This window comes from Morus notabilis, unplaced genomic scaffold (genome assembly GCF_000414095.1).
Source record: "Morus notabilis unplaced genomic scaffold, ASM41409v2 Scaffold2016, whole genome shotgun sequence".
In the NCBI taxonomy this organism is placed as follows: Eukaryota; Viridiplantae; Streptophyta; class Magnoliopsida; order Rosales; family Moraceae; genus Morus; species Morus notabilis.
Genome location: NW_010367286.1, coordinates 5746 through 20720, shown reverse-complemented (window position 1 = coordinate 20720; position 14975 = coordinate 5746). Strand labels below are relative to the sequence as shown.

Genomic DNA, 14975 nt, shown 5'->3' with positions numbered 1-14975 from the left:
CTTTATAATTTCTGTTTGTGTACGCTTCTTGAGCAGAGGAGGGTCATTAAAACAAAGCGTCGAATTTATGCCCTTTTTCTTGTCCCTGTTTGTTACAATATGTAGCACTACCTGGTTCACCTATGGCCTGCTGGGTCATGATTCTTTTATTGCTGCAAGTAAAAACCATGATATGTGTAGCCAAACGGTGGAATTGATCATTAACGCTTTTTTTATTATTAATATTTTTTTTAAAGTGGAAACAATGGTACAGTACTCCCCTACGCAACGTTAAATTAAGAAGGTTATCAATTTAGAATAATGTTAGAGACACTAACTCTAATATCTAATTCTTGTATATTAACTTATGTGACTTGTGAGTTGTTATTTTTATATTGATGGATGTTTAAAACATTGTCATGTCAATTAATGAAAGAGATAACATTTACTAATAAAAAGATGACAAAAAAAAACCGAGTTCTATGTCGTCTCATAAACGGAATTATTGATATGATCATCGTGATAATGTTGCTGCAGCTGCCAAACGGCTTAGGTTGCGGTCTTGGAGCAGCGCAACTTATAGTATACTTCATTTATCGTGACAACAAAAACTCCACCCCTCAAGAATCTGATCTGCAGAATGACTGCAATCCCGAAGTTAGCAATCAAAAAATTGTTGTTGCTAATCATTAATTAATTATCTTCTCTTCGAGCTTATCATATATATGATATTGTGGCTTTATGTGGAAGGATTGATCTGCTACAGTTATTTGATAGTTATTTTATATAGCAACATAAGAAAAATCATGAATAATTTTTAATAATATTAAGTGTGGATGGGTGCTAATATTGAATTATGGACCTAATCTTACATTAAAAATAAACCACTCTAGAAATCAATTTATCTTTGCATTCTCATTTATATTTTGCGTTAATTTATTGTTCATTGTAAGAGATTAAGCCAGGTGAGGTGAGAGGTCAATTTTGTTTGTTAACGATTTTACAAGGTCAACAACTCGATTTTATTTTTCTTCCACTATATATTAATGATCCTTCATCTGTTCGATATTAGAAGATTCTAGTTTCCACACAAATATTATAAGATTATATATGTGAGAGGTTAAAATCACGGCGTGACATATATATATATATATATCACACGTATGCCAAGTTGCTATCACTAATAATTTGAAGCCAATGGATGTTGACTGTGTATTAAGTACTACTTTGCGTCATAATCACGTATTTAACATAATCCTAGTCGGTCAACTTTCATAATCAACTAGTTAAACAAACAGAAAAGAGTGATAAAAAGAATAATGCTAACATTTTTCTATTTGTATATCAATCTAAGAAAAAGCTACATATAAATAAATTATTTATATATGCTATCAGAAGACAAAATGTATGTGTATTATGTGTTTGGGCCAATCATTCTGCAATAATATTAGCCACATCTATGCTCGTGTTGGAAGATTTTTCTACAAATCGACAAAGTCCTGATCTAATGCCTCTCTCTATTCATAAATAGAATATTTTAATTAATGAAATAACAAAAATAATCTTATAAAACTGAAAGCTTGGTACCTACTTGGAGTAAAAGAAATTTGAGATGGGAGAATATATCCTTAATTAAGTTGGTCAAAAGGAACGATCATGATCTGCTAGCTACCGATAATAATCTTTTTATTGAAGAGTAATCACATTACCCAGAAACGCCAATTAAGCTTATTATTATTCAGCCTTTGTTCATTCTAATACACTAATAGGAGATTATACTCCATAAAACAGTTTTAAATGTCATTCTAAGCATTAAAGTGTGTAATACTTTTTCTGTAGTGAAAAACACCCAAACCACCATTTACTAAACACAGCTCTAGATTTGAGGACGAACCACTCAAAATTTATTTCGTGTTCATTTACTTTTCTGCATTTAATCACATTCACTTCTACATTATTAGCATTCATTAGTTCTGTGGTGAGATAAGAGTTTTCGAGAATTCTTTTTGACGAATTTTCACCGGGTGTATTACTTTTTATCGACTCGAGAGAAATAGTATATTGATCAAGAATGAGAGAGTTTAATTCTTCCATAAATCTAAGAGTTATTTCTCTCCTTAATACAATGATTCCTCTCACATCCTAGCATTCTAATTCTTTATAACACCAAATATTTAATTGTCTTTGAGGAAGAGATATTTTCCTTGTGATCCTTGAGTGATACATCTTCCAGTCCCTTGAGCTGAACATTGGTGAACAGGTACCTGGGTGTGAGGACGTTTGGTTGGAAGATTTAAATCATGTGATTCGAATCATTTTTTATTTACGTGTATTTTTTGTGAGAGAAAATACTGTAGCGAACCACAAATCATGATTCGAATCAAGGTACGAATCTCTCTACCAAACATCCTCTCCGAGTGTTCTAGGTGTTCGGATGCTCCGATGCCCTATCTGTTGATGTTTGGAAGCTACAATATTGCCATGTCGCAAAAATGCCAAATGCCATAAACATATTTTTATTATTGTAGAAATTCCGCCAATATTGTTTCCAACGTTTTGTAGGTACTCAAGCATAATTTATTATTCCATACTCGACGAATAATTTAAATAAAGAAAATAGAAATCTACTTCTGTTTTTTCGTTCCCCTTCTTTTTTCTTTTACTACGAACATCTTTGTCATAATTACTTCAGTTTCAAAGTTTTATACTCTGGTGAATTCCTCCTCTATAATAAATCACTTGCGAGAGATTCGCATGGGAGGATTTGAAACAGACGAAAACGTGACGTTTTGAACTATAGTTTGCTTGTAGGGGGCAATTTGATAGAAAATGGAAGTTTTGTGGGCAGAATCCTCAACCCATCACTAATTAATATAATGATCAGAAAAAGCACAAGATCGGAATTTAATTTATTTTATTTTTCAATAAACAACTGGTTAACACACTACTACATAGCATCCTTTTGTTTTAGGGGGAGAAAAAGGATAGACACAAACTCCAAAAGTAAACTAATACATAGTACATTTTTATTCATCAAAACATTAATACATAATACAAACAAAATCACAATGGAGAAACAGCCAAATCTTCTTGTCCCACTTTCTTATCACAACACCTACTCCATAAAAAAATTGATGAGAAATGTCTGCATCACTCTTTCTGTCACTTTATTTGTTATTCTCTGCACATTTATTGTTTGATATATAAACTCTACTATTTCATTTTCTGTTTAATAATAATAATATATTATGTCAGTAGAGTTTAAGTGTCAAACAGTGAATGCAGAGAATGATAAAGAGAGTAACAGAAAGAGAGTGATGTCAACATTTCTTATTGCGAAATATCAAACAAAAAAATGAGAGAGATGATCATATCGGATTTCAACCTCTCATCTAGCATATTTTAAGAAAGACGTCAGTACTAGGTACATAACTAAACACCAAAACATTAAAGGATGTTGCAAGCTGATCCGCCACCGTAGGGTGCAAAGCTAACGGCAACAAGCTGACAATCTTTACAAAAAGAGGGAAGAAGAACGTATTTTTCGGGGGACTTCTTCTCCGGCGGCTTTGGAGGTCCGACACTAATAATCTCCGCACATTTTCTGGCCTTCCTTACTTGCTTCACAATCATCACAGGGTCAACGTCCCCAATCACTGTTAACGTCCCCTTTGTGGCGTCCACCGATACCTGATTTATTCCTGCTCGTAATTACCATGGATGATATTTAGCATTTTTTGGCCATTATGAAAGTAGCACAAACGGAGCTTGAAACCTAATATAGGATTATATATTTTATACATGATGCATAAATTAAATACCACAAAGCTTGGTGACTGCTTTTAGTACGTCCTTCTTGCACTTCTCGCAATTGACGTTAACTTTTAGCTCAGTCTTCTGTAGTATATATGCGTATACATAAATATACGTAAACATAAATTAGTGCTGTGAATGACGAAATTATACTGAATTTTTTCAGAGAGAGGAGAAAATATGGTAATGGTTTGTTTACCTTAACCGTCGACATAATTTACGATCGAGGAGAAATGTTTTAGGACAAACTATGAGCTAGCTAGTTGAAAATGTCACAGAAAGGAAAGCGCAAGGGCTAAGATTTGCAGAAGAAATTTAGGAATTATATATATGATTTGCATCACAAAAACAGCTACTTGGGCACTGTCTTGGACTCGTTCATATAATGATGAGCACAATATATTATGCGTTAGTGGATCCATAGGTAGGTCCATACTCCAATGTTGTTTATTATACATACATAGGACTATGAGTCTTTGACGAAGTACATGCACTACCTTTTCAGATAATTTTAATTTAGTATCTTGTATTATAGTGAAATTTTCTTTTAACGGGATCTGTGTTTTTTAATAACTTTAAATTGATACCTCAACGTTTAAAAAAGAAAAAAAAAATTAGTTTATTTAAATTAGTACCTCAACATTAAAAAAAAAATAATACTCTAGTGAACGCCTTTTTTTTTTTGTACCTCAACAGTGATTTTTGTTTTTAATATAGAATTTACAACCACAACCTAGTATCAAATTGGATCAGAATATGCATTTCGACTTGAAACTTGGACAAGTGATAAATCTATTTAGAGCCACCACACACACACGACAGATGACTAAAGATTAACTAAACAATTCACCTAATTAAAGAGTTTCTAAGAGCAACTCTAACTATACTAGTGATTTCATATTTTTAGCTAAAATAACTAATAATTTAGCCTTTTTTGTTTAACTTTCTTCACTCCAACCATTAACTAAATAGTTAGCAATTTTAGAGAATGCACTCCACACTAATTAAATATAACTAGCATGGAGTGGTTAGCCATTTCATGTTTTGCATTATTTTATTCTTTTATTTATAATAAATGTAAAGGTTATTTTATAGATTGAATAAATTTATTTATATTTTAAATTTAATAAATATTAAAATAATATATGTTTAGCTAAAATAAAGAATATGGTTAGAATGACTTACTAAAAAGTTGTCAGCTAAAATAATTTTCTAGTCATTTTAACTAGAGTTTAACTAAAATTTAAGGAGCTTCTTTGGAGATGCTCTAATCTTATTTATTAGAGTATCAGAAAAAATAAATTACTGGCAAGTTTTTTTTTCAACCATTAAATTTATTTTTAAAATTATTTATTCTGTATATTTTTTAATGTGACATAATCTAACCGTTAAAAATAACGTTACCCAGAGATGAGATCTATCAGAAAAACTACCTATTATTAATAGTTAAAAGCATGCGTAAGCGTGGTCCTCCAAAGGAAGAGATCAAGAGAACAATATTTAGACACACACTGTTTTCTCGAAACTCAACTCCCAAGTGGCATATCAGTAGCATCTAATTGCATGAAGCCAAATACTTTTCCACGGTGTTAATTGTTTAGTGATGGAAAAATATTGCGAGTAGTTATAGGAAGAGATAAACAAAAAAAAAAAGTTACATAAAGACTTCTGAGATTATTTTTGTAATAAAAATCACAACATCGCCAATTGTTCTTTTCAAAATTTTTTATTTTTATTATTATTATTTTTTTTTTATTTTTTTTATTTTTTTTATTTTGGGAAAGAAATCGCCAAACGTATTTATCAGTTACCCAACAATGTGGTTAGGGTGTGGATGTCAAATGGAAGCAACTACTGACAATCTGCAAGTAGCAACCAATGAGTGTCTTATTATTATCTTTAAAAACAAAGTAGCTTAAGGATATTATTTTTCTGCTAATTAATTAAGCATGTTAAAGATATTAGTTATTGACTAGGCTTAATTAAATCTTACGTATTGGTGTAATCAATTAACAGACGTACTAATAATTCAAACCATTGATATATAAGACAGGAAGTAGGCTGCTGGTTAATTATTTGAAATTTTCTGACCTAATTAAAAAATAAATAAACGTCTCAACATCTCCTCTTAGTAGTCAAGGTCAAGCCCATCCAAGAATCACGATTACTTGGGAAATCTGTGGGAGCTGGGAAACAGCTATATGGAGAAGTTCTTAAAATTAACTATATGTATAGTCAAATGTATATGAATATGACAATAATAATTATATAATTTAATATACAAATTATTTATAACTCGTACATATAGATATAGTAGAAGCAAAAGACTTTTCTTTATGGGTAAGTAGTCAAAACTTTTCGCAAACTCGTAAGCTCGGCCAATTTATCTTAAAAACTTGAGGCAACTATTTCCATTTCTTTTTAAGCAAGGGCATCACTGGAACCAATAGATACGAAAGAAAGATTATTCAATACTTATTTTACATAGCAATTACATGAGAAGGATCCTGATGGTTTAAGAAAATTTTTTAAAATTCTATCCTGATTTGTTCTTTGCGTTTTACCTCCATCAAAAAAATTTGGTCCTAGAAAGTTTCTATGACAAAATTCGATTTGGTCATAAATGGCTAAATTTAGTCTCGTAAAGACCCTTAGATTGGTCGTGGGGAGTCGCGTGTGTTAGTGTTAGGAAAAAACACACTCTTATATCTACGCAGTAGAAAAATAAATAGAAATAAAAATAACAGAAAAATAGTGAAGATAAAGATTTAAGTGGTTCAGAAAAATTTCATACGTCCACAGAAGAGGGAAAAAAACTAGTTTTAGAATTACACACTCAACAACCTTTCTCTCTCTACCCAAAACCCCTTATACCATTTGCCTATCTTTCTCCTCAATTTTCTCTATTTCTCTCAAAATGAGGCACTCTTTGTCTATACCTTTCTCTTAGCACACATAAAATTTTATACAAAATATTTATTTATAGACTCCTAATAATCATTGCTTAAAAATTAAAAATAGTAACATACCTAAAAAATATAAAATAATAACTTTCTCAAAACTAATTTGAGTCACTTACTTAACAATTAGAAACTTGTGACCAACTTTTTGGTCACAAAAAATAGTTGCCAAAACCAAGATTTTTTTAACCAAAATATGATCGCAAATTGATAAAGTTTGGTCGCAACTGAACTAATCGCGACCAAATTATTTTTGGCGTTGCAAAAATTGCATTTTCCTCTACTTAATGGTGCTTTCTTCATACTTGAGTTTTCTAAATTAGAAGTCCTTCAATGCACTTGGACTCCTTCAATGAATAAGAACTGTACGGAAAGTTGCATTTTAGTAAAACTAATTTACTAGTCATTCAAATTTAAACAACCAATTACGTAAATCAATGATAATAGTGACATAGAAAGAACTAAGCTGAAATGGGAATAGTATAATTTAAACAACCAACCAATTACATATAATTTACAACCATTATCCTTTAATTACAGCTAATTATCAAGTAACTGAAATGGGAATACTATATTAACTAACTGAAATTTCAGAGCAGCCTTCTAGAAAGAACTAAGCTGCATCAAATTTTAAATGGGAGACGGTAAAGAACTTAATTGTCGTGTTTGGAATTTTTTTTATTTTTATTTTTTACGTTGAGAAAGAAAAAATAAAAACGATTTTAAAACGGTATTTGGCACAATTAAAGATAAAAAATATAAATATAAATAATTTTTTAGTTTAGTGTAAAATGTGAGAGAAATGAAAAACGACTTTTAATCGTTTTTTATTTTTTTATTTTCGTTTTCTCTTCTCTCGAGCACAGAGAAAGACATTAATGAGTTTTTTTTATACTAAAAATAATATCTTGATAAAACTATCAAACCTATTTTTAAAAATAATTTCTATCTAAGATTGAAAATGTTTTTATTTTTATTTTCATATAAAAAATAAAATTATTTTAAAATGAATTTTAAACGCATCCAATATATATTATAATTATCAGTTCGAACTAATATATGTTATAGTTATCAGTTGGAACTAATATTAGCAGCTCCAAGACTTGTCAATTTTGCTAAATTCAAATTTCTAAAAAGGGCCTCTTTTAGATATAGAAGAAAAAGTACATGAAATTTTATATAAATTTATATTTGGACACGTTGTAAATTGGCCTAAAAATAAAACTCATAATCATCACAGAATTGATTTGACAGCCATTATAAATTATGAGCCTATTTAGTTTTTACTGATTCAAATTTTTAATTCGAATTGAGATGTGATTTTATGTAATAGCTTCTTATTGTAGTAAAAATGTTAGATGTGATTGTTTATGAGAGCTTTTTACTGTAACAAAACTCAAATCAGCGAAATGAACAGGGCTAACTTTGTTTAGGACATGACTTCTCGGAACACTTTCTGCGACCAAAATTGGAAAATGCGCAAAAACTCCAATGTCCTTGGATGCAAACGTATTTAAAAGTGAGGTATTTTCAACGATATTCCTACTTGATCGCACGAAACCAAATTAATTTCCCGTTCACTTCAACCGCATTGTGATCATAAAAAAATAAAAAATAAAAATAAAAAAAGTTATTATGAAAATACAAACTTTATTTATGTGCAAAGACCAGAAAATACATGAGCATATTCCAACTTATTTATTTATTTTCAGCGTGACAAGGACAAACACCTACACAACTACAACATACAAATGTATAGATATATAGATATATATAATCCATATATGGGCAACACCCTATTCTTCCATGCGGATGATGCACCGGATAGACTGCCCTTTCAGCATGTAGTCAAAGGCCTTGTTGATCTCCGAGAAAGAGACCGAGTGAGTGATGAATTTCTCAAGTTCCAATTCCTGCAAGTATCAAAAACAAAATGAGTTATTATACAGAAAATATATTGGCATAAATAATATTATAACATGAAGCAAAATTAATATATACTATAATAAAAAGGAAGGCGCAAACAAAAATCAAATCCAGCAATGCCTTCTATGTGGAAGGCAAAGTTTTGTACAATTAGCAATAAAATTCTTTTGTATAAACGATTAATTATTATCAATTCACAAGATACAATGTAAGAAAAAACTCAGCATTCAAAATTTCTAGCCGATTTCAATTCAGCTCCAAAACCCCACTTCAAGTTAAATATCAAAATATAGCTATGCAAAAAGTTCAGTTGTATTTAAGTTAAATTTACCTTGTTCAAGTACTTTTCCACAACAGAAGGGAGATCGGTCCGGGGTTTGTAGTTGCCATAGAAGGTACCCTTCAGAGTCCTCTCATTTAAGAAATTCATTGGATGGGTTTTGAATGCATCATCTTTATTTGGAACACCGACTAGCACGGCGACACCCCAACCCTGGAAAAAACAGCCAAATTCAATTTCTCGAAAGAAAGTTTATGTTTCGAAAAAGAAATAAGGTTGGACAAGTAATTACATCATGAACACATTCAAATGCAGAGATCATAGCTTGGATGCTTCCTGTACATTCGACGCTCCGGTCCACTCCTCCGTCAGTCATCTCTGCAATAACCTGTTGAAGTATAACATTCAGATGTTAAAACAATACATGTTTAAGAAATATTCTAAGTTAATTGGATTATGAACCAACCTCTTGAACAGGTTTTTCGTGATCTTTTGGATTTACAAACTCACTCACGCCAAACTTCTTGGCTGCCAGTAAGAATAAGTAGCAAAGTTATCATCAGAAACTCCAATGTCCTTGGCTGTACTTAACATGAACATTAATAAATCCAACTAACCTTCTTCGAATCGACTCGAGTGCAGATCAACACCAATGATCCTAGCAGCTCCAGCAAGCCTCGCACCTTCAGCAGCCTAAGAATGCAAAAGATCTATCATCACAAACTCTTCCATACTGTAGCCAGGAGCAAAATAACAAACTACTAACAGGAATCACTTACAGCGAGGCCAACAGCCCCCAATCCAAAAATAGCAACAGATGAACCCTTTTTCGGTTTTGCAACATTCAGAGTGGCTCCAAGACCTTCAAGAAATAGGAAAAATCGATCAAACAAAAAGTATAAGCCAATAAACCAATATACCATTCTCTAAGGTCAACTTTGATCCAGGTTATGACTCATGAGTTGCATTGTGTACCATTTTTAAAAAAATAAATAAATAAAGCGAAGAATCCCTACTATACAATACGATAAATTTTAATAAACATACCCGTGCATATTCCGCAGCTAAGGATACAGACTTTGTCTAAGGGGGCAGCAGGGTTAATCTTGGCAACACATCCAGTATGGACAACGGTGTACTCACTGAAGGTAGAGGTCCCAACAAAATGGTAAATGGGTTGTCCATTTTTAGAGAACCTTGTCTTCCCATCAATGATCATGGTGCCTCTGTCAGTGTTGATCCTTAGGAGATCACACATGTTGCTCTCCTCTGACTTGCAGTGCAGGCACTCTCCGCACTCGCCAGTGAACACAGGGAGGACATGGTCTCCTGGCTGAAGTTCGGTTACGCCCTCACCAACACTCTCAACAATACTGCAAACAAATAGTAAGTACAGTTTGTCACTTTGGTCTTTGTTGTGGAAATGAACTCTTTTTGGAAGTTAGTGAACTGCAGATTATAAGGGTGTAAAGAATCCAATGCCATTGTTTATCACGAAGAGAAAACAATGATGATCAGAAATGATCGATAGAAAAGCAAAAGAATTTGCTAAATGGACCTAAACAAGCATATAGAGAAATACATACCCTCCAGCCTCATGGCCGAATATTCGGGGAAACAATGGTGTCTGTCCCTGCAAAAACAAACAAAACCCTTTCAAACTTAACACCTCTTCCAACAAAAACTTGTCTTCGATCTTATAAATTTTCTTGCCCAGGCTAAATCAAGCGATAAAATTGGGTAAAGAGTAACAGAAGTCTTTCCCAACAAACTGAAAACTGAATAAATGACTATAAAGCTAGCATTTGCACCTTGTGGAACTTTATAGGATTGACAAAGAGCTAACTAATTTTAGCCACTAATCAGAATGTATGTGGATCAAACAACATATTGTTTACAAATAAAAAAAACCGACAGAAATATATCTAATTTATGATGACAAATCTGTTACCTTGGCTTCCCAGAAATGGACATCAGTGCGGCAAAGGGCAGTGAAGAGGATCTTCAAGCGGACTTCATTAGCCTGTGGCGGTGCCACCTCCACTTCCTCAATCACCAGTGGCTTCCCTGCTTCCCAAGCAACCGCAGCTACAAAAATGCAAACACAAATCCAACAAGACAATTATGATCATTTCATCTAATGAATGTGTACAAAAGAAAAATCACCCAAGGAAAATCTAACTAAGTAAATTCTGTTTTCATTTTCGAGGACATTTAGCATTTTGACAACCTCATAGTTAATTGAAAGCAGAGTATTTGCAAACCAAAGTATGAAGCAAAGCACTTTTAATGGACCAATATTTAAGAAAATTCAAACACCAGGATGTGCAAACAAATGGTACTTAACCTAAAAGATCATCATGAATGAGTGCGAAATACCCGTTTGCAAGAAACGGAAAACAGTTTGTTTTTTTATTATTATTATTTTTTAAACAAATAGATTAGGGTTTCAGTAGCTTGAAACAGAGTAGATAACAGTCAAAATTTTACAAATAAAGACACAGTAAGATCATGCCTAGTATAAAAGATCAACCCGCTTGCCAAATTCACTGTTTTAAGAAAACCTAAACCCAGCAAAAACTTTGAAATCAAAATCACAATTTAACAAAAAACAAAAACAAAAAGAAAGATTTGCATCCTATTAACAACTGATGATCAAGAAACAGTTGATATCTACAAACTCCAAAATTAGAACTATAGAAATCAGTGATAATAAGACCGATCATTAGAAACTTCCACAATCAGAAAAGAAAAGATAAAAATAAATTGTAAAAATAAAAAATAAAAAAAGAGTAGAATATTATAGAAAATGAAAGTTGTAGCGGACCTCTGCACTTGATGACCTGACCAGCTGTAGGAGACATTATGACTTGTATTAATTAATAAATTTTCACTTCAAATAAACCGATCGAATTTTGATGTTTTGATTCTTGTAAGCGGTGAAGAACAGGGTTGACCAAGAAGTGGGATTTATAGTGTCGGACAATGACAAAAGAAACGTACGCGATTGCCATATGGGAAGAGGGTCTGAACGTAATTACCATGGTTTTTTTTTTTTTTCTTTTGCGTCTTACGGGTTGGGAGTTTCCAAAACCTTCCCAAATTTTTGAGGTGTCTCTTTATCCAAATTCAAGACCACTGACGGGACTGGAATGAATCATTTTCATTCTTTCTTTCTTTCTTTCTTTTTTTGGTGTTTTTCGGTTTTGTCGCACCAGCGGCGGCTTTGGTTCTGCATGCGACGCGGTGTTGCCACATGGAGTTAAAAAATGCTTTTCTGGTTGGAAATATTATTTGATTGGTACGTGTTGTCTTGTAGTACTACACTACTACTCCTTAGAATTGCAAGTGGGTACTATTAAAAGGCGGGATTCGTTTTGTAAAATTAAATTGTAGCAAAAATAAAAAAATAAAAATAAAATCAACTTTTGTATTTAGAATTCATTTAGTTATGAATTTTTAATTTAAGTTGGGATGTGATTTTTTTGTGAGAATTTTTTATTATAATAAAAAAATTAAATGTAATTATTTTTAAGAATTTTTTACTATAATAAAACTCAAATTTAAAATTAAATTGGTTAAAATAAATAGGACCTTAAATAATTCTATTTATTACTATCCCTTTATTAAAAATAAACATATTTATGTGGTATTAGTTATATGGAATTCGATAGATAACTTGATTTGTCTAGCATTCTTAAAAGATTATAACTTGATTCACTTGTGACATTTTTTGTCCACCACTTCTAGCTTTCTTCACTGAGTTTTCTCCAAATTGAGTGACCAAACCCATTTGATTTTGTTCACTAACTATCGCCTTTACTTTCCCTTTTTGTACACTATTTTCAGGAGTCTTTGAAACATTTGGTGATGTAGTAAAGTTGTCCACCTCTTTTGTTATTGGAGAAGCTGGAGTAGTATATCTTCAACACTGGTCATCATAACAGATTCTACCGTACCGATGTTAATAAGGATCGAACCAATCATAATCTGAAGTGGTCGTTGATCAGTGATCTTAACGGCTTCTGCAGGACAAGTCTTGACTGTTTTGACTGTTTTAACCTTCGCATCCTCGGCGATCTTCGGAAGGAGAATAGCTACAGTCTTCACAGCTTGCTTAAACTTTCTTTTGGCAGACCTTGCTTGTCTCTTCTTCAATCATTTGGCAGCTTTACTGCAAAGAGCCTTTGAAGATTGCTTCGCTTTGGAAACCTCAAGAACTTTTGGCACCATGGCAGCAGCAGGTGCCCCAGTGATTACAAAGGTTGTCTTAAACCCTACCTTCTTTTGCTCCCCAACAATCCTTATAGATGGGAGTTGATGGAATTACACAGTAACTTGTGGTGTCATTTTGCAAAATAAAATGACACAAAGGGTTACATTTAAATGATTATTATAATAAAATATTACCATTTATAACCGGAGATGAAAAGGAGAATGGGTCCCACCGGGCATATCAAAAACTATGTTGAGTAAAAATATTTATTAATATTAAAATAATATTTCACACACAATATAATTTCACATATACTAGGATTTAATTAATATAGGAGTTTATTATTTTTAGTTCGGCCCATTTAAGATTATAAGAATAACCTCTTAATTACAATCCCTTAGTACAAGGAAAAAACTTTTGATTCCAATTAAAACACTAAATTCTATTTTCTTGTGAATTTGGGAAATTTGGGTTGATTTAAAATTGTGGCTGAGCTCAATGAATTTTGTCGAGTTACCTACATACCCCGTTGACGGATCAAGCCACTTGTCGTTCGAATTTTGAGTTTGAAAATTTTAGATAATTCCTCAGTGTATGACCTTATGAGGAATTTATGCACTCTAAAATTTGATTTAGTTTAGTTTTGCTTTTGTCTTTTATGATGATTTTTAGGATTGAATTTGATCTTGAAACTGCACCTAAATTTTAGGTTGCATACGTATCCGATAGGGAATCAAGTCAATCGTAGTTCTTGAATTTGAATTTAGATTTTGGAGAATTCCTTGATATATGACCATAAGAAGAATTCAAAGGTGTTTTAAAATTCGATTTGGAATTTTACTTTAGAATTTGAATTTGAAAGTTATATTTGGATAATTCCTTGGTATATGACCTTATGGGGAATTAAAAGGATCATTTTTGAATTTGGTGTTGAGATTTTTTTTTATTTGAATTTGGGATTTAAAAATTGTATTTAATCACCATATGATTTTATGAGACAATGGGCTCATATTTTTGAACTAAGGGACCATAAAGGGGCTTAATTTGTACACTTTAAATTTTTAGGTATTTAATATTCCGAATTTCTTTGAAATTTATCCTTTATCCCTTATCTTTTTTTTTTGTAATTTTAAATTTTATCATATCCAAACTGATTTATTATGATGTATATCCCTTCTTTTTTGCTAACAATTTGATTTCAAAGGAAACTTGGAATTCCCTCGTCCGTTCTACACATTTTTTTACGTATATATATGTGTGTGTGTGTGTGTGAACCATCATAGCTTTTACACTGCAAACATCACAGCAAGCACATGAGCCATTGTAGCTTCTACACTGCAAACATCGTAGCAAACATCACAGCAAGCACGTGAACTTTTGGTATATATATGTGTGTGTATATATATATATATATATATATATATATTTATTGATGCTTTGTGAAGGTATTGAGAAAGAGCTGAAGGTGACAGTTGCTTGCTCCTTTTTTGTTAACATCTTTATTGCTTGATTCTTTCTCGATGGATATAGTGTGATTCATATGAATATTTTCATATAGATCATATGTACATAATTTTTTATATGTCGATTCTTAAAGTGTAATTCATATGAATTTTTCATTCGAATTGCACTAAAAAAAATGTATCTTAACAATCTCTAACCTTCCTCTTTTTTCTTGCAGATTGCTCTTTTTTTCAGCAACAATTAATTTTCCTTTATTTACAGATAATTTCGGTGCAGTTTCTCTCTCATTTTTTACCCTCATTTGTACATGTGCAGCCGTCCTCTTTCTTTATATATA

General features: G+C 31.9%; 2 protein-coding genes across 2 annotated transcripts; both read right to left on the bottom strand.

Annotated features, from left to right (window-relative positions):
• Positions 1-3426: 3426 nt before the first annotated feature.
• On the bottom strand, positions 3427-4006 carry LOC21387054 (heavy metal-associated isoprenylated plant protein 43). The gene is made up of 3 exons (XM_024174862.1): positions 3992-4006; positions 3804-3876; positions 3427-3683 (listed from the first exon to the last, which is right to left on the bottom strand). Exons 1-3 carry the CDS (start codon positions 4004-4006, stop codon positions 3427-3429), a joined length of 345 nt encoding a protein of 114 aa, XP_024030630.1.
• A 4431-nt stretch (positions 4007-8437) lies between these two features.
• On the bottom strand, positions 8438-11892 carry LOC21387053 (alcohol dehydrogenase 1). Its single transcript, XM_010112172.2, has 10 exons — positions 11786-11892; positions 10910-11046; positions 10545-10591; positions 10006-10331; positions 9738-9820; positions 9576-9651; positions 9425-9486; positions 9251-9346; positions 9010-9171; positions 8438-8665 (listed from the first exon to the last, which is right to left on the bottom strand). The coding sequence occupies exons 1-10, from the start codon at positions 11820-11822 to the stop codon at positions 8549-8551; spliced, it is 1143 nt and encodes a 380-aa protein (XP_010110474.1). The 5' UTR covers positions 11823-11892; the 3' UTR covers positions 8438-8548.
• Between the last annotated feature and the right edge of the window lie 3083 nt (positions 11893-14975).

Coding starts and splice junctions, on each gene's coding strand:
- LOC21387053 (XM_010112172.2), bottom strand. CDS start 11,822: ATGTCTCCTACAGCTGGTCAGGTCATCAAGTGCAGAG. Junction 9,652..9,737: donor TGGGGGCTGTTGGCCTCGCT/GTAAGTGATTCC, acceptor TTGCATTCTTAG/GCTGCTGAAGGTGCGAGGCT. Junction 8,666..9,009: donor TGGAAAAGTACTTGAACAAG/GTAAATTTAACT, acceptor TGATACTTGCAG/GAATTGGAACTTGAGAAATT.
- LOC21387054 (XM_024174862.1), bottom strand. Junction 3,684..3,803: donor AAAAGCAGTCACCAAGCTTT/GTGGTATTTAAT, acceptor GGTAATTACGAG/CAGGAATAAATCAGGTATCG.